The sequence below is a fragment of the Phaenicophaeus curvirostris genome, chromosome 6, assembly GCF_032191515.1.
Source record: "Phaenicophaeus curvirostris isolate KB17595 chromosome 6, BPBGC_Pcur_1.0, whole genome shotgun sequence".
Lineage (NCBI taxonomy): Eukaryota > Metazoa > Chordata > Aves > Cuculiformes > Cuculidae > Phaenicophaeus > Phaenicophaeus curvirostris.
The window spans coordinates 16,334,137-16,354,053 of record NC_091397.1 but is presented as its reverse complement, the minus strand read 5'-3'; the positions used below and the strand labels follow the sequence as shown (position 1 = coordinate 16,354,053).

The 19,917-nt window shown below is 37.7% G+C and overlaps 1 protein-coding gene across 29 annotated transcripts in view; it reads left to right on the top strand.

Annotated features, from left to right (window-relative positions):
* Positions 1-19,917, top strand: part of SVIL (supervillin) — a 143,575-nt gene that overhangs the window by 108,127 nt on the left and 15,531 nt on the right. For 18 of the 29 annotated variants that reach the window (XM_069859415.1, XM_069859407.1, XM_069859404.1 and 15 more), the window contains 11 exons: positions 769-898; positions 5,589-5,666; positions 6,248-6,316; positions 11,932-12,082; positions 14,699-14,788; positions 14,885-14,971; positions 16,071-16,248; positions 16,523-16,695; positions 17,945-18,100; positions 19,039-19,175; positions 19,691-19,838. In XM_069859415.1, the coding sequence (XP_069715516.1) occupies positions 769-898; positions 5,589-5,666; positions 6,248-6,316; positions 11,932-12,082; positions 14,699-14,788; positions 14,885-14,971; positions 16,071-16,248; positions 16,523-16,695; positions 17,945-18,100; positions 19,039-19,175; positions 19,691-19,838 (1,397 nt within the window). The remainder of the gene's footprint in view (positions 1-768; positions 899-5,588; positions 5,667-6,247; positions 6,317-11,931; positions 12,083-14,698; positions 14,789-14,884; positions 14,972-16,070; positions 16,249-16,522; positions 16,696-17,944; positions 18,101-19,038; positions 19,176-19,690; positions 19,839-19,917) is intronic. The other 11 variants (XM_069859411.1, XM_069859425.1, XM_069859429.1 and 8 more) reach the window with 5 other exon arrangements.

Genomic DNA, 19,917 nt, shown 5'->3' with positions numbered 1-19,917 from the left:
CAAATCTAAGAAATCCTTTATATAAGTTGAATCTTGCAGATTTCACAGCTGTAGTACAGTTAGCACCAAGCTAGTAGTGCATCGATATTGCTAATTAGTCACAGCAATGCCTGAGCTAAGCAAGGCGATACTAAGTGATCTCTAGGAGTCTGATAGTAACCTCTGTCACTGGAGTTGTAGTAAAAGCAGTAACTGCAGAGTTGTCATTTGATGTACATGGTGAGACCTAGTTGGTGTGTGCCTGCTGTACAGAGATCGTTCTTCTTGGGTTTTAAAAAAATAATTTTTAAAATCTTTTTTTTTTAATGATTGCAATAAAGACCAAAGGTAGGATTGATCTTATTAACTTTAGATATCTACAGCATAAGTATCCATAACTGACTTCATCAATCTCCATGCCTTATCAACAGAAGGGAGGGAAGAAAACAGTGATTAATCTAACCTATTTATATGCTTACTTTAGGATGACCTGCACTGTACTTTGGTCTCCCTTGACTGTATTGGCAATTTCCATGGACTATACAAATTAACTTGGATGTTTGTCTCAGATCTAGATGTCTGTGTTTTGACAGATGAACATTCAACATGTTCAGTAAAGACTTGGTACATTTACATACATGTATTTAATGCGAATAACTATAGTTAATGTTAGAAAACTTGATTTCAAATTCTCTTGAATATAGCATTAGTGAAACAATAAGAGTAGCTTTTGAGGATAATGGGAAATATGTTATTTAAAGCTACCTGTTGGTGTTGTTTTTCCTCTAGGTTGGCATTACTGAAGAAGAGTGGTGAAGAAGATTGGAAGAGCAGGCTTGGCAAAAAGCAGGAGTATGCAAAAGTGTCTGTCGCTGATCGTAGTGCGCAAGTGCAAGAAGTTGAGCAGCTGTTGAAGAAGGTAATTCTATCCTTGTTTGGAAAAAACATCTTGCTTGAAATGCTTCAGCTTTTTGAAGATGCGTCCAACCAGACAGGCATGCCTAATATTAGCTACTAGCTCCTGCTATTCCTCTTGTTGTCAGGCTTGTTTAAAAAACAATTCTTCCAACATGAGCTCTTTAAACAAGAACGTCTTTGCTGTCTTGGGACATATAATATTGGTTGCAGTGTCTTCACATCAGCAGATCATGAACCAGTAAAGGGGACCTATAAGGCTCCAACTCAAATCATTCTATGATTCTATGATTCTGGAACATTTACTGCTATAATGATTTAAGCCTTTTCTCCCCACAGGGAAACTGGCTTAAGACTTTAAGTTCAGGTGTTGTCTTTAGTATGGGTGAGCTTGTGAAAATTTCAGATTCCTAAAGCGATGCTGAGCTGGCAATGTGTGCTTGCAGCCCAGAAAGCTAACCATATGCTGGACTGCATCAAAACGAGTGTGACCAGCAGGTCAAGGGAGGTGATTCTGCCCCTCTACTCAGCTCTCATAAGACCTCATCTGAAGTACCGTGTTCTGTTGTGGAGTCCTCAGCACAGGAAGGACATGGATCTGTTGCAGCGAGTCCAGAGCAACACCATGAGGATAATTAGGGCTGGAGCACCTCCCATACGAGGACAAGCTGAGAGAGTTGGGCTTGTTGTGCCTAGAGAAGAGAAGGCTCTGGCGAGACCTTGTAGCAGCCTTCTAGTACTTAAAGGAGGCCTACAGGAAAGACAGGGAGGGACTCATCAGGGAGTGCAGTGATAGGACAGTGGGTGGTAGTTTTAAGCTGAAAGAGGGGAGATTTAAATTAGATATTGGGAAGAAATCTTTTCCTGTGAGGGTGGTGTGGCACTGGAATGAGTTGCCCAGACAGGTTGTGAAACCCATCCCTGAAAGTGTAAAACACCAGATTTCACGAGGCTTTGAGCAACCTGACCTAGTGGAAGGTGTCCTTACCAGTGACAGAGGGGTTGGAACTACTGGATCCTTAAGGTCCCTTCCAACCCAAACCATTCTATAATGCTATGATATGCTTTTCTTTTGGTTGGTAATTATGGATCCTAGAAACTGAGGAAATGCAGGTACTGGAGCATTCATGAGCCATTTGGCTTTTGATTACCTTGCATGATCCTTGATGTTTGTTTATAGCCAAAAACATCTGGAAAAGGATAGTATCTGTCTTGTCAGTGCTAGTGAGTAGAGCAGGAGATGGGTAGAAACATGTAGAGGAAAAGGAATTCCACCTTGTTGTCCCACTCTCACTATGTCTGTGCATGAGTGAGTTATGTTGCCCAGCAGGAGTGGATCGGTAAAGCAGAGTGATTACTGATAATGACCTACTATCCCTGCCATGCTTGCTTGTTTTGCTTTCGTGAAATTTTGCTTCAGGCTAAATTTACTCTGCTCCTGTGGTCTGACTGCCTTAGCAGCAGTGGCATTACGTGGGAATCCAGGAGTTTGCTTCAAGGCTTAGTTAAGCTTCATCCAAAAAACTGCAGTGTGAACCAAAGCAGAAAAAGTGAGGATGACTGGGAGATTTGCTTCAAAATGGACTGCTGTTTCAAACTACAAGACTAATGTAGGCTTGCTTCCTTTCTGAGTCTAGTATCTTGGAAATTATAGCGTTGGATAAAATAAGCAGTTTCAAAAGCCTTTAATTTTTGAAGGAGTATTTTCACAGAGGACAAGTGAAGATAAAATTTGTTATAAATTTTACTAGTGGGGGCAGTAATCTTTGGATCTGTGAAAATACTTCTATTAAATAGTGTAGGCAAACAATAATAAAACATCTCCTGTTTCACTGCTATATTACAAGTAAGAAGTTGCTGCACAGTCTGTCATTATTGAGGATAAATCTGCGCCTGAACATGTTACTCATAAATGGCAGTGTGTTAACTGGTCAGAAAAACAAGAAAGCTGATTTTTCCAGTTTGGTTTCTGGGTTTTATTTTTGTTTTGCCCTGTGAACTTGCTCAAAAAAATCCAACTGCTAGTTTGAAAGATGTCCTAAAGTAAAAATAGTTTCAGCAAGGAAAGCAAAATTGTGGTTGCCTTTTTAACAGGCTAGTCTCCAAAATGACAACTGGATAACAAATGTACTCCAGCTAAAGACAATGGAGTTGAGAAAAAACTTTAAGCAGCTGCCAAGATTTAAGCAGAGCAAAACCTTTGTTCTCTCTTCTCACTTCCCAGCACCCATAACACTCCCTGCTGTGTTACCATGTGCAGTGACTTCACTCAGCATAGCACAAGTTGGGCTTTTAAAGCAAGTAAAGGAGCATGAAGTGCTTGAAGGATACAAGCTTTGAAGTGACAATGCTAGCAGTGGGAGTTTCTGTGACACTGGGTCACCCACTCCGTTGGTTCATGTTAGCTCTTGGCTATTTACAGCCTAAATCAAAGGATTTGCGTATCTGCCAAAGAGTGAAATCTTGGATATATAATAAAAAATGTTACTCTTATTAGATACACAGCTCCTTGAAATGTATTGGCGTTTGTGATGGTGATTCATTATGTGATATGTGATAAATTATGTCAAGCTTCACTAAGCTGACAACACTGCTTACCCCACACCATGTCAGTGTCAGCGGCCCTTATATCTGGAAATACTATTATTGATAATTAATCAGTGTAATGTTTATTATCCTTTGAGGTCCATGAGGCAGCGTGCCTCTGAAGTCTCTGTTTGTAGAACAGCTTTGAAACTACAATGTACTTAAGAATCTTTCTACTTTCTATTGCTGGATTGCAATAAAAATGCAGTAATTGTATTCACTACTATGTTTTTGTGCTCAGTTAAAATACAGTTTCCACACATGGCAGCCAGGCATCGAGAGCAAGAGTGTGTAAAGTTCCGTCATGCACTGCTGGTTCAAAATAATGCCTGAAGTTTTTAGTTGTACTATGTCACTCCCGTTAATGTAGTCAGACACCTTTTTAGGTTTTCTTTTGTGTATGTGTGCCTTTTAAAAGGTTATCTAACTTGTTATGGACCTTTGATTATTCAAGCATAGCTGTATAAAATAGAATTTATTAGAGTACATTTAGATTTCTTATAAACAACTAAAGTTGAAAGATTCATGCTCTTAATAAAACAGTTACATTAAATGGTTCTGTTTGATCACTTCTTGTCAAAATTCTTCTGCACAGTTGTCTGCATGGTGAGATATTTCTCTAAATGTGTTATAGTATATTTTATATGTAGACTAAACTGTAGGAAAACCCATAAAAATCATGGAAAAGCTTAGAAAGCAACCTCATATGGGGGGAAAGAGGACTGAAGAATTGTATCAAGGAGATACAGATGAGGGGGAAAGCTGAGATTTACTTGGAGTTCCAGCATCTGTTTTCGTGATTGCTGCACAAAGGAAGAAAATTTATTGGAAGCTATGAGACTTTTTAAATTATTCATAAGTATGGTAAAACATACTTGGACAATTCAAAGAATATCTCTAACATCAGGGGAATAGCTGTATACTGAGGAATGTCTTACTTTTGGTTTGGAAAAATATTTTGGATTCAGTGTATTTGTGTTCATCATCTTGGGTTGGATGAAAGACTTGCAGTGTGTTGGGATTTTTTCATGGGTAAAAGAATTAAGTAATTCTAAAATCTTTTCTTAGTATCAAAACAACAAGATTTACTTGAATGAAAATGCCAGGTTTATAGTTGGCCTTTTTTAAGAGTCCCCGATTAATGTGATTACCAGCTGCATTGCATTCACATTAAAGCAGTGAATGACATTTGAATTGCACTTAATTCTTACAGCAAGTTCAAATTGCAGCTCAGCACTGGTGTTAAAGGCTAGGGCTGAACAATCAGTTCAAAATTACTGGAGATTAAGTGTGTAAAAATCTTAAAGGAGGTAAGCCCTTAAAAAGTGACCTTTAGGCCAAATATTAGTCTGTTGCTGTGGTTGTAATTTTATCCATTTTATATATGGCATCCACCAAGTGCTCATATCCAGTTCTTATCAAAGCTGAAACTTTTAATGATGGTGATTCATTTTGAGTGACTCTAACGACCTGCATTTACCCGTATACTGTGCAATGTTCCACATTTATTTAACCTGTAGAAAGGAAGAAGAATTATAGATGATAAAGCCATGTCTAATCAGCTTTGGGTAAGCCAAGCTCTGAGGAAGGGTTATTTGTAGGCTTTGTTTAGAATGGTGAACTCACCTTCACTGGGTGCTGTGGGCTTAGCAGTTCCTTCCAGATGGCTTTTGTGTATCCCAGTTTTAGTAGGCATTCTTTACTTTCATCCAGAAGATAGATGACTTGTTATTCAGCAGAGTCTGATTAAACTTGCAGCAGATTATTCACGTTGTGGTTGACGTGGTTCATCAACGTAATGGTGCATGGAAACAGAGACATAAAAATCATCAGCATATGAAAAGTGTATCTTCTGGCTGTGCTGTTGTGTTCTGTGTTGAGTTGTAGTGATATTGTTACTAACTTGTTTAATTCCTGCATGGAATGGCTTTGGTAAACGTGTTTTATTATGACAACATTTTTGATCTCTAAAATTCCAATAGAGAAAACATTTCTAGAAGATTGAAATGTTCAGATTTGCTAGGTGAAGATGAGTTATTTCCCCCATCTCCATTTCTGATAGTCCAGTTCTTTTCTAATTCCTTTGTTTCCTTCTATCCTTGTCATAGGAACCTGTATATGCTTCTACTTACTCTCCTGTTATACCTGCTCTCCATAAATTTCATCCTTTTCTACCTATTAATCAGGTGAGCAAAAGTCTGCAAAATTTGAATGCTGAACAATTTCAAGTAAGCACATTTTGACAGGGCTTTTTTACATAGGAAATTAATAATCGTCTTAACTGATTAACCAGCTTAGTAAGTGCTGCTTTAAAGAAACATGGTATTGTGCCACTATGTTGTGTATTCTTCTTCAATATACATTCTGCTAGTGTTTCTCTTAGGGCTGCTTTTCTAAAACTTCCATATCTGTTAGACTATATAGGTGAGAAAATAAATGAAGGGAACATTGTTGCATTCATTATAACACAGAAGATGTGCAAGTTGTTTAAAAGGGTATCTAAAAGGAGCAATATTTAACTGTACAGCGTTTATTTTAGAATAAAATGTTGTGTACCCTGACTTCTCTCTAAGAAATGCACGTATACAATGTTAGACATAAAATCATCTAATGTATCGACTGTGAAAAACAAGCTGCTTTTGTCCAGAGGTGACTTTCATATAGTGCTTTTCCTTAGCTCCTGTCTAAAGGATTTTTACCTTGGCACATCCTGCTTCTATACCCTGACTGTCCCATTTTCCTGCTTCTCTCTTTTTCTTCCCTTAAGATCTGTAGTACTAGTTTGAAAGAATCAAGCTCTCTGATTTCTGATGAACGTCATCCTTGGAGGTGGAAGGTGAAAAGCTGTGCAAACTTCGTATTTAATAATTGGAGGGAGGAGTAAGACTGAAAATTACATTCAGATCTAAGATGCATATTCCCAAAGCAACTTGTGGTAATAGAGTTAACTTCGTGTTTGCCTGGGAGTAGAGTTCTGTTGCTGTTCAAGTAAATATCAGAGAAGCTCAAGATCATGCCCATAGCTTTGCAATTACATCACAAACTGTTTGAAGAAGTTACTTATGAAGAATTAAGAAATAATGAGAAATATAAACTTTCTTCAGCTAGAGCTACCTTATAAAGTTGTCTTTAAGCGGAAGTAGAATGCTGGATCTTGATCTGAGCAAACAGTACCTGTTTCACATGATCTAGAGATAAAAGAAGCAAAGGCAGGACTGGGCATAGAGAAAAACAAGAGAAAATGGAAGGTTTCAATAGATCTATGCAGATCTAATTCTATTTTATTACACCTCCTTCTCCCTTGCCTTCCAGCTCAACTCTGTAGTTGTAGTACTACAAGGAATCCATTGGGTTCTTCATTCCCACACAGAATACAGTGTATTTTACATATGAGCAGCTTTCTGGCTGATATTCGTAATGGCAATCAGTCCAAGGAACAGGTATTCGCTGTTAGGACAGGGGATGATGATTATGGCAGAGGGTACAGTAACCATGATAAAGTTTTTGGTTACTGATTTCTACATTCAATTTCATAGCTGGTTTTGAGGACTCAAAATTTTTTTGAATTAAAAATTAAATTTGAGGCTAGTATCTGAAAATGTTGGTGTTACCTTTCCTCTGTAAGCTTGGGATTTCATATAGCTTTATTACTATTTACTTCACATAACCTACTCATTTTGTTGTGACGGATTTCAGCAGCTCTGCGTATGTAGAAGGTAGATATAAAGTCTAACTTAATAGCATAATAATCCTCCAGTAGTGAGAGGAAGACCTTCAATGGGCTGTTCGTCCCATCTATCTTAAAAAGGAAACACCCAAAAAGTGTTCATCTTTCCGCTGAATGCAGTAGCTACTTCCTACCCTCTTAGGAAGCTCTCTTCTTCTAGCATAGTGTCAAGGTGCATACACATTTGTTTGTTTTTTTTCTTGGCACAATTAATCATTTTGTTGTTTGCACCAAACATGAGTTGAATATATTCTGTTTTGCTCAGGCCACTTTTGAACCATGCATTTGTATTTCAGTTTTCTTCTTGTAACAAGACCATATAAAGTTGCAGAGTAAAACAGTGCAGAAAATTTTCTGTACTTGTACAGCTGTTGGATTCTTCTTGTGCTTTTTTTTTTGTCTTAGGAGCCTCAGCTAGAGAAGTTACTTGTATTAAAAAGCAAATAGATATTTTTTGAATTCTTCTTTTGTATAACTTATAACAATGACTTTAATTTGATCCCTTTTCTGAAAATTACAATTTTTTTTACATTACATTTTTGATTGAACTTGCCCAAGTAAGGACAGTCTTGATCTTCAACATAGAAAACAATAATTCCTCTTATTTCTTGCATTGAAAAGCAAAAGCAAACCCAAACAACAAACCAGCATGCTAACAGAAAACACTGTTGTGTTCTTGTGACCTAAAAGGAACCCTGCTTGGACTGGAAAATTGTAGGGTAAAAAATTAAGCATTGCCTAGATGTGGACCCTTCCTTAGCAAAAATCATGCTGTGGCTCTGCAAAAGCAGCGGAGCGTCTGTGCACACCCTCAAAAAATGTGTTGCAGTGCTAGAAAAGACCAATACCATCATCCAACCTAGTCAAGCAGCAGAAGAAAAGTAATCTTTGTTTCTAACTGTCCTTTCATTGAGTCTATCACTGCTTCTCAGACTTAGAACAGATCTTTTGGAAAAAAACAGTCTTCATTCTAAACTGTCAACATACAGAAAACACACTGCAATACTGTTGGAGAGGGGTGTCCAGTCTTGGAAAAAATATTTTATCCCTTTCCTGAAACCTTTCAAAATAGTCAGCATCCTAGATAGAAATCTAGAGGCTGAAAATGGGTGAGCTGTCGCAGTACAGGTTACCGCTGCAGAACAACAGTTCCATGGGAATTTTGCTCATCTTTTTCTGCATTACAAATTGGGTAGTTTTTCCCTGCTTCCCTTTTCAAAGCACATTTTTCATTTAAAAGCCTGGTTTACCATATTTTTCTGTTAACTTTTTTTACCTGCCCGTGATTATTTCTTCTTTACTTCCATGACTCTTCTGTATGCTGGTACAATCCCAAGAGACTTCTCAGCAGAATTACATTTTTTTTCCATGTGCATGAAAACATTTTGATCAAAGTTGGGATGAATCAAATCACTGCATGGGTCTTTTCTGTTCAGAAGTAGTTTTTCAGCAGTTAACTACTTTGCAGCCTCTAAGCTGCACTGGTATTTTTATATTGCTCAAAAAGCTCAATGTCATCTGTGATTAAGTAAATATATTAAAGAAATCAAAGGTAACTGTGTTAACATATTTAACCCTACTTGATCTCATCAAACTTACCATTTTGATTAAGCCTGTTTTCCATAATGCCATGTGGAATGGCATTAATTATGTGCCTGTACTTTGATTCTTTATTGATTGTCTTACAGCAGTCTTCCAATGAATGTTTGGAACAACACACAGCTTTTGTGACCTGTACCTACCTGTTTTTGTTCTATTTCTTCCAAATATTGTCCCTGTCTGAGCATTTATCGGTCCTATATATTTTCCTATTTTCAAAGGCTGTTTTTTAAAATCACTACTTGTGTTTGGGCATCTCCTATTCCAGGTATTTCATGTTGTTGAATGCCAATTCTTCTGATCCTTTATCTGCTTCACTTTATTTTAAGAATTTATTATTTGTCCGAAATATGATATCAATGAACAAACACATGGATGTCTTTTCCATGATAAGTTAGGATGTTTCATTGAATGTAACAGCCTATTTTGTTTAATGGAAAAATAGCATTGGAGATATTGTCTTCCTAAGCTTTTCATTTATTCCTAAAACAATTCTTGTTTTGAGTATTTATTGGGGTCTTTAACTCTCCTTATCAAAATTTCACAGTTACAAATTGAGATTTATTCTTCTTTCATATCCTCTTTTTTGGTTTTTTTTCACTTGGAAATAAAATTTGCACTTAAAAGCTTGTGAAGTTTTACCCTTTTTGCCTTATATTCTCCCAACTAGAATGTGCTTTGACCAACTTATTCCTCCATAGATACTGTCATTTGGCGATTGTGAAAGCTTTCTGAACTACTGCCACATACCAGGTGTATTTGTTCTGAAATTTCTTTTGACAAGTGCATTGGTTCATGTTAGTTTTTCCAGCTGTAGACAAGTATTCTTTCTATTAAGCATCACATATACTTTTGTTTTTCACCAGGACTGCTACAGCAAAATAAATGGATTAGGTGTTGCTTGGTGTCTATTCAGCTTACCGTTTTTTTAGTTAATAATGGAGGAAGGTGGGAAGAGATCCATGCATTAGGAAGAGATCTAAAATGGAATTCCTCTGGGTTTTTTTTTTTAGGAACTCCCAAGGATGTTTTGCCCAAGGGAGCAGCTTGAAATCTTCCATTAAAAAAAAAAAACCAGCAACCTGTTTCTGCCATTAGACAGCTACTCACTCTCTCTTGTCCTCTGACAAGGCTCGAGAATTACTCATGATCTTTCTTAAAATTTACATGTGTATTCATTAACACATAGGCATTCCAGGTCTCTATCTTCAGACTTTCCAGTGACTTTGCAGACTCTAGAGCTTTTCAGGTATTTGCTGCAGACAAAATCCAGAATTAAGCCCCCTGTCATTTAAGAAATATATAAATAGTACATGTCAAAGAATCTGTGTGACTCTACTACTTACTGCTTCTCCCTTACTTCCCCTCATATTGTAATCAAAGTCAACATCCTCACTAAGTTAAAAGCATTTCTTTTGTATATGAAATTTCACTTGTGGTTTCATTAGGTATTATTAATTTCCTGCCAAGACCTCCTTTAGTATATTGCTATGGGGGTTTTTTTCTACCAGCTGTTCATCCCAGAGGTGCCTGTTCTTCAGGCATTGGAATGGGTAGAAACTGGGGGAAGTGAACAGAGATTGCTTCCAGTGTTTTTATTTAAAGCATTCAGATGTTTTTACAGAACAGGAAGAAATATTGCATAAACTTGCATGTCCTTATTTCTGTTGAATGTTTGGGAGTTCTAGGGGAAATTTGAAGGATTTTATCTTGATTATCATGACTTGCAGTCATTGTGTCTTGCTGCCCAAGCATCTTTACTAATAAATTGAGAACAAGCGCTACAGGAAAAGGCTGCAGAGGTACATAGCACCAGAGGAAAGAGTGGAGGGCTGTCATGTTCTAGTCCTTGTGCAAGCCGTTTCTTGGCTTGCCTTTATTCTTCTGGATGATGGATACTGCTCCTGGTAGATGATAAAAGCTGTGAAATTTCTGTTTTGGTGTGTCCTCTGCAGTCACAAGAGTTTTTACATAAAGTGACTGATTTATTTAGTCTGTTTGATTTTAAGCAAAGAAATAAATGAGAATATCTAGGTTTATATCTCTTCCTTTTATCTTGAAACAGAGAAGGGTGTTTACTTCATGTTCACAAGCTTTTTGAATCCTTTTTAATGTCCTCTCTGTAGTTGTATGAGCTAGAGCTGTGATAAAGCTTTAAATTTTTGTGTGGTTTTTTTTTTCAATCCTAGCAGCTAGGTTGTGAAAGAAAAATGCCAAATGGCATACAACTTGCAAGTAATTCTAGAGCTGACAGTCCCATGCACTAAAAATACTTTTATACTTGATTCCTATGCAGTATAATCCCTGAAATGTTGTTATTTTTTTAAGATAAGTGCATTGAAGCAATATTTCTTTGGCCTGACCTAGCTAGAGCAGAGTATGTAAATTCAGTTTCTTTCCTGTTTAATGTACCATCATCAATCCTTTGCATTAGGAGGACACTAAGTTACTTAGTGCTCCTAGCTGCTCCTAATCATTCAAGCTGTTGGCTGCTACCCTCTAAAGCAAGCGAGGAAAGCTGAGGGTGACCTAAAAAAAATAAAAATAACAGACGGTTATAGTCATTGGAAAAATATTCAGTAGAGCAAGCTGACACATGAACTAAAGTGAGCAGCCTCTGGAGAGATAAGGCTGCTAAGCCTGCTAGGAGAATTGAGGTACTGTAAAAGAATGATTCAGAAATCGTAAACTAAGTTACACTTCTTCGTTGTTATTCCCTATGCCACCTGCAGATTTGCACACATGAAAACATCTGCTGAGAGTCAATTTAGTGATCTCACTAGTGTAGCAAGTCATGCTTCAAAAGAACAAGGTCTGGAAAATTACATCATACATAGAGTAAATGGTTTGCTTTGCTTAGAGGAATGTCATTTGCCTTGGCTGGTATTTTGAATAAAGGTCAAAGAGCACAGACCAAAACCTCATCTTCACAGTGTAATAGGGCAGCAAGATAATGAAGCATCTCAGGGTCATTAAGCCGTGTCTGTGACTTTCCTTTAGTAGCTTGTTATCCTGTTCCCTTCCCTTTACAGCTGGCAGTTGAACCGTTCAGCCAGTCCTTTGCTATACGCTGGTTGGTTTATCTGTTTTTTTAAGCATCTTTTTCTCATTTCCCCCCCAAAAAGCAGAGAATAACAGATAACCAGGAGAGTCAGATGACCATCGAAGAAAGGAAACACCTGATTACAGCTCGAGAAGAAGCCTGGAAGTCCAAGGGTAAAGGAGCAGCCAATGACTCCACGCAGTTCACTGTAGCTGGACGAATGGTAAAAAAAGGTCAGTGATGAAATGATCCTAATATAAATAAGCCACTGCTTATCTGTCTAGTCAAAATAAAGTCAGGCTAAAGCTATACAGCACCATCCATATTTAGCAAGAGGAGAGGACTGTTTATCTTCAAGTGAGTATCATGTCATGGGTCTGTTCACCCTGGCTTCTTTTGGCCATTGGTATTGATCCATTTTGTTCTGCACTGTTACCATCCAGTTATTACTGGGCTCAGTGAGCTACTGGTGCTAGTCAGTCACTTAAAAGGTAATATGTTTTGGTTTTCCTTCTAATACTGCCCAGAGGGCACAGTTAGATTGTTCTCTTATTTATTCTTCCTTTGAAAACCCAGGTGCACTGTCTAGAGAAAAGTTGTGAAATCTAGTTTTTGCTGTTGCTGGCACTTCCTCCACTTCTAGCATCACTGGGAATATTTAGCAAACACATGTTGGTTTTATGGATGCTCTTTCAGACAGCAAATTGAAGTGTTGTGTTTTGCTGAAGAATTCACTGAACAGGCTTCTGTGTAGAACCAGGGAGTAGAAATGACAAGGGAGCGGTTTTGACATTTTTGAGATGTCTTGAATTCAGTCAGTGTTTCCAGATGCAGTCACTCTTCTGAAGTGGACAGGAGTCTCTGAAGGCTTTGCATAGTAGAAATATAGCTATTCATGCAGTGCACATGGGATGATGAAAGCTTTGGAAGGAGGCACCTAAACCAATCTCTTGTGGTTAACGTATACTAAATTTTGTTTCATTACAACAAGTTGGTTATTAAACAAAATGACAATGAACACTAAGTCAAATGACAACCACCAAAAAAATGCATTGTGGAATGTGAGCAGGATTACAACAGGGAGTAACTCCAGTTTGAATGCAAGCCATATTCTGTTGGCAGATAAATAGATACATGGTATTAGGAATTACCTCTATTAGTAACATATTTTAGCTGCTTCTTCCATTATTTTGCTGCTAGAAACGCGACTGGTCAGTGTTTAGAGACTAACCTGTATGGGAGGGTTGCCAAGAAAAAGTGTTTGGTTCTCCACAGGCTGCTTTTTGAGATTATTTTTGGCCAACTAGATTGGTCTTTGGAAAGGAGCAAAGGTGGTAGTATTTGCTCTTCTTAATGGGAAAAGAAAAATACCATGAAAGGATAATTTTAGGAGCTGAGGTTATTCTTTTGGAGAAGCAAGGTTATCCAGTGACAGTGGCATCAGTAAAAGTAGCCTAAGTGGGATTTTATTCAGATGTGTGCTATTTTGTAGCCTAAAAGAATGAGCTTTCATGATAAATTTTTAATTTAAGAGATGATAAGAAAGCAATTCTAAACTAAATCCTTGTTATATACATGTGCACAGATGCTGTGTTTTAATTGCTTCTTATGGCTGAAATTTTTCAGTCTTAATTGGAAGGTGATCCCTAACTAACATCTGAAATGGTTCTCAAAGTGGTCTCGTGGATTAAGTCCTGGGAAAGCTGCTTAAGAGCTGTATCCTCTCAAATACGTCTTGATGAAGGCTTTACTGTTTGACTTAAAACCTGCTGGAATTTAAGAGTTTCTTAGGTAACAGAGGGGAAAAGTGTTTGCGGAAAAGCTACTTGATTATATTCTAAATCTGTCTTGGTGTTTGACAATTATGACTTGCTAGGAGTTGCTGTAGAGGTAGCGGAAGCACAGTTAGTATATATTCTTCCAGCACAGTGTCAGTTTAATCCAATCAAAATAACTAAAGGCTTTAATATACATGGCTCAGTAATTAGTAAGCTATGGTTAAGTGTAAAGTAGATATTAGAGGAAAGTTTTAATGTCAGTTTCCCCATTTACTGGAAGTCTGTACAACAAGAGTTGATTAGTGCAATTCTTTGCCTCAGTATACTTTTCTACCTAATAAAAAGCCCTTAATCCTCTAGAGTGTCTTATCTCTTAGTGGAGCAACATAGATTCACATGAACTGAACAAAAATAATTTTATTTTATCCACTGGGTCTAGAATGAATTGCGTTATGATAGTTACTGAAAAGGAGGTAGGAGGGTACAACAAAAGGAGGCAATAGACTTGATATGGTGGGAACTCTGACTTCCATTTCCACATGTTCTTAAAAACACAACACAGCCCAAGAATTACTGCTTAATCCAGGGACAGCATTCGCAGGTCAAATGCAGACTGCTGTAGTAGAGATGGGTTTAAATTTAAAAAAGGAGTGAGAGGAGGTGGTGGTATTGAAGGTGCTGAGCAGGATCTTGGTAGTTTCCCAGCTAACCATATCTTCTTGTTTAGAATAATTGCAAGTTATTAAAATGTGGCTTGTAGTAGAACTGGAGCCCAAAATATAGAGCAAGCGTACTGCTACCTTGAAAACAAGCAAGATTACTGTATTCAAGAGAAAGCATGTATCTCGTGTTAGCTTGCTTACAGACACTTGGAAACAAAGCTTTGTTCTTGTGAACAGGACATTTTCTGAGGCTGCTGTTGATTTTAGGAGCAGGCAGGGCAGTACAATGTGCCATCCCTAATACAACAGTTGCAGAGGCTGTGGAAGTATGAATGGCTCTAAGAGTGGCATTGTTGCAAATGTGGGCTAACCCAGAACTGCATTTCCTATGTTCTCTGTTTGTACGCAGGCCTGGCTTCTCCAAGTGCACTAACACCAGTAGCATCCCCTTTCAGTAACCGGCAGAAGTCCACTGCTCCGGTTACAAAGCCTTTGGAAGGTAAGGAATAAAAGTGGCAGAAAAATGTTCAGGCTTTTTTTTTTGATTTTTTTTTTTTCCTGTCAATTAACAACTTTTACTTTCTGCTTTGCTTAGAAATTGAAGCCAGGCCTGATATGCAATTGGAATCGGATATGAAGCTGGACAAGTTGGAGTCATTCTTGGGAAGGCTGAATAACAAAGGTTGGTAAAGTTACCAAAGGTGGCTATGTATCCGCTCTCTGAATTAAGGAAGTCACTTAAAGTACCTCTTAGTTAAAACACCTGGTAACAGAAACTGAATGTTTCTTTGTTCAGGCTGCACTTACCTATCACACAGTTTGTTTTTCTGATTCAGTCTTTGCTAAATTTTAACAAAAATGCCTTCTGTTACTGTATTACAAATGTACAATAGGATAAATTACAAATGCCAAAATACCTTTCTTCTTTTTGTACCCACAATGTACACATTCTTTTTGAGAGCAAAATTTCTTAAAACTGCACAGCCAGTCTGAACCGTATTGCCTTATACAGTTAAACAGCTTTATATGCAGTTTAGTCTTACTAAAATCAAGATAGGGTACTAAGCTGCTCTCAACCACAATTCGTTCACCTTCCTGCTTTTGTGAAAAGTGACTCTCTGTAGCAGCTCATACAGCTTCCTGGTACAGCTTGTTGGCTACTTTTGACACTGTCTAGAGTTCTTTGGTGTTTCCATCTCATGTGTCTGTCCTCCATTTCTAAGACAAAAATCCTTTTGTAATTTGTAGAATGACAAATACCATAAGCAAGTGCATTCACATTTCAGCAGAGGAGGCAATAGCATAGGATAATGATTACACCATGTTCAGTAGCCTGAAGTAGTGACTTTTCAACTTATAGTTCTAGTATATTTTTCAAAGGAAGGAATTATGTACTTGGAGGCAAGAAGGAATATACAACACTGAAATGCTGATATCATCCTACCAAAGCAACTAATTTTTGACAGTGCCTGACTTCTTATTCAGCTATATTTCCAACCATTTTTTAGTAAATATTATTGCATATGAGTAGCAGTTACACTCAGTTTTTATCATCCTTTTCCAACAGACTTTTCTGCCATCTCTCCGAGTTCCATTAATTTAAAAAACAAAAAAACCCCACCCCCAAAAAACCAACAAAACAAAAACTACAGAATCCCCAAACGTCCATCACCTTCCCAAAAAAACTTACCCCAACAACTACCAAACAAGCCATGTTTACCTACTCTAGAGTTAGAAACTCTAGTGTGATTATTTACTAGGTGAGATGTTTTTTCCTGCAGTTGCTGGGATGCAAGAGACAGTGCTGACAGTTACTGGAAAATCTGTGAAAGAGGTGATGAAGCTGGATGATGATGAAACTTTTTCCAAATTTTATCGCCATGTGGATTTCCCTTCCTCCTCAGTGCCTTTGGACCTTGATGAGGACTTTGATGCCATCTTTGATCCTTATGCACCAAAGTAAGAACTTTCCCCCCACCCACCATGCTGTTACAAATGTAGACACAAGGCTGGTGGGTCAAAATGTTCAGCTTTAAGTCATTTTTTAGATCTCTTACTATTGGGCATGTCCATTTCTTCTACACATTTCTGCAATTACTCTTCTGTAAGAATCAAGGAACTGATCCTGATTTCCTAACAAAAATCACACACAAAGTCAAAGCAACTCTCTGGTCATTAGGTGACTCTGACTAGAAAAATTAACTGACAATTATAAACACTGCTTGTTTTCCAGGTTAATATCTTCTGTAGCAGAGCACAAGCGTGCAGTTAGGCCGATGCGCAGAGTCCAGTCCTCAAGAAACCCTCTGAAAATGCTGGCAGCAAGAGAAGATATTCTTCATGAATATACTGAACAAAGGCTGAATGTCGCTTTCATGGAGTCAAAGCGAATGAAAGTAGAAAAAAGTAAGCTAATAGGATGATTTGTACAAGGTGCTGTCTTACTGTTTTAATTAAAACAAAACAAAAGCCCCAACAGAATAACCACCACTAAAGGAACGGAACATATTCTGTGAGAGACAATAAATTGATTGAGGTGTAAGGTTGAATGTAGACTGTCTGGGAGGTCTGGAGAGAAGGGCATGTGTGACTTCCTCAGAGAAAGCTACCTACAGCCACCTCCTATGTGGGGATTTCATTATTTATTTTTAGCACAATTGCCTTGTGAGGAGAGAGAGAGTGCCGTGGTGCTTACAGGGTGAGGACAGGAGATCAGAGACAGCTAGTGTTATGTTGCAGCGGGGGAAAGAGCTGGCAAGAATAGACAAACTTCTGTTCAGGTGCACTGGCCTCAGTTTTGGGTCCTAGTTTTCTCACAAACTGGAATTGGCCTTCTTGACTCAAAAAAATAATTAAATTAATAATTAATTCAATTTAATTTGGGATCATTAATCTGTGGCAGGGCTCAGTGTTTTAGTTGTGATGCTTCTTTCTCCTGAAAACCAGGTGGACTGCAAATTATATTATTGAAAACTTTATTCAAATGTTTGTGAAGCCACATTGACCATTTTGGGTAGGAGTTTTCCCTATTATATGTGAATAAAGGAATATATCCTTAAACCTTGCCTGTATTGATGAAAGCACCAGTTGTATGTGTAATACTTTGTTGCCATTTGATGAGAAGCATTTCCTTGAATTACAAATTGATAAAGTAATTTGTCTTTGGTTGACAAATAAGCAAAAGTAGCCAAGAATTTAGGCTTTAAGTTTACAGTAAAGCATGACAAAAACTTTGAAATGTAAGTGGCTGTGGTATCACACTGGCTGAGACAAATTTGAAAGGAATTTCAGTTAATGCACCTTGGCTACTCTGCTATCTTTTATCATTAATCAGAGCATTGAAGATCCACACTGTACTTCATAAAACATTGGGTAAGACATGTTTCCTGGCAAAGTTAGTATTTTTGCCAAATGACGTAATTCTGACACTGATAGTTTACTCTTGGGTGATATCTAGAAACTTAGGTATTTCTAAACCCACAGAGCTTTTGGGCTAGCAGTTAATCAGAGTTCAACCTGGTTTTGCTGTTACTATTGAGAAAGAGGAAAAACTGGAAGTAAAGGGGGGAAATAGTTTTTTTTAATGCGACAACCAACTTTTTAATAATATTGTCCTTTTGCGTATTTTTTTCTCCAACTTCTTTCTATGTAAAAGTGTCTGCAAACTCAAATTTCTCAGAAGTAGCACTTGCTGGCTTGGCAAGCAAAGAGAATTTCAGCAATGTTAGTTTGCGGAGCGTTAATCTAACAGAGCAAAACTCTAACAACAGCGCTGTGCCATACAAGAAGCTAATGCTGCTGCAAATTAAAGGTATGGTGGAACTACTTTTACTTTCCATACATAATAGGCTGATTGTAATGTATGGGAGTTGCTGCCATAGTTGGATGGTTAGCTTGTTCTAGATCTCCAGCTCGAGATTTATATCTAAAATCTAAAAGAATAAGTGAGAACTGTGTGAAAAATGAAAAACCTTAAAAATAGATTTGCATTGTGCCCACTGGTGCATGATTTCCAAGGAGAAAACAGAATATTTCAGAAATTCCAGCCATCTGTTGTGGAAATTTTTGAACTGTCCCATTCTTCCCATTTGAACTGTCCCATTCTCAGTATATTTGGAAGTGACATGACGGTGTTCTTGCTCCTGTTCCCCTTACAGTGCATAGTAATGTATCTGATTCTGCAAAATCACAGAATCGTAGAATCACTAAGTTGGAAAAGACCTCTTGGATCATCGAGTCCAACCGTTCCTACCTGCCCCCAAGCCATGTCCCTGAACACCTCATCTACCCATCTTTTAAATATCTCCAAGGATGGTGATTCAACCACCTCCCTGGGCAGCCTGTTCAAGCGCCTGATAACCCTTCGTCTTAAGCAAAATAAAATTCTTAAAACTTTTTGCTACCTACAGAAACAGTGCCGTAGCTTCACTTAAGAAAATGTAAAGGATTCTGTAATCTGGCCATTGTCTGCGATTTACTTAACTCATTTATTCCCAAAAGGACACAAATTTGTTAAAGCAAGAACAGGAAATAATAGAAATATTAGTCAATAGGAGGTAATAGGTATTTTGCTTCCTGTTAGTAAGCGCTTTTTCCACAGAAGTAGTCTTTTAATTCTTCTTAAGCTGTGTGTTTCCATATATTTTGCTAAATGAGCTGGGATTGTTTGTATTTCATTCAAAACAAATTAGATCTTGGCATTTGATAGCAGTAGTCAAAGGAATATAATTAGCTTTGTTTTCACTTTAGGAAGAAGACATGTTCAAACAAGATTAGTTGAACCAAGGGCCTCCTCACTGAACAGCGGAGACTGTTTCCTGTTGTTAACTCCACATTTCTGTTTTTTATGGGTAGGAGAGTTTGCAAATGTCATAGAAAAAGCAAAGGTTAGTACTAGCAGGAGGCTTCTATTATTTATTTTTAGAACTGTGATAGCATTTGTCTCTGATGTAATTGAACCTTGGGGCCAGTTGTCTCCAAAAGCGGCGTGTAACTGATAGTCAGTGACAGGTAGGTCTGCAATATTCCTGCAAATATGCTTTAGCCTGTGCACTGAGTGAAAGCTGACATAGGAGTGTGTAAGTTGTGAAGCTGCAAGAGAAACTAGGATATCCCCAGGAAACAGATTTATGCTCAATGAAAATAGACTCTGAATTGCAGGATGTCCTTTTTATTCCCATGTTCATTAAGATCAAGTCTTGTTTTAAGGCAAATGAAGGAATGAATGTATTTCTGTAACATTTTCTCTAATGTCTGTGTGTTTAGTACAACAAATAATAACAATTTCTCCTGCTATTTGCTCTGTTACATCCTATATGCATTTGCCTTCTCCCAGAACAAGATATGCATAAGTATTCCAAAGACTTAAGCAATCCTGTTCAGATAACTCTTAATCTCTTAGGCATCAGAACTTGCAACTTTAATTCAGACAAAGAGGGAACTTGGCTGTAGAGCTTCTTACATACAGACTATAGAAGAAGGAATTAATACGCACACCCATGCAGCCAAAGACTTCTGGAAACTCCTCGGTGGACAGACAAATTACCAGTGTAAGCATTCTTACAGTTATAGTATTGATGTTTTATCACAGTAGAATAGTTGAGTCAGTTCTCTTTAAATACAGTTGGA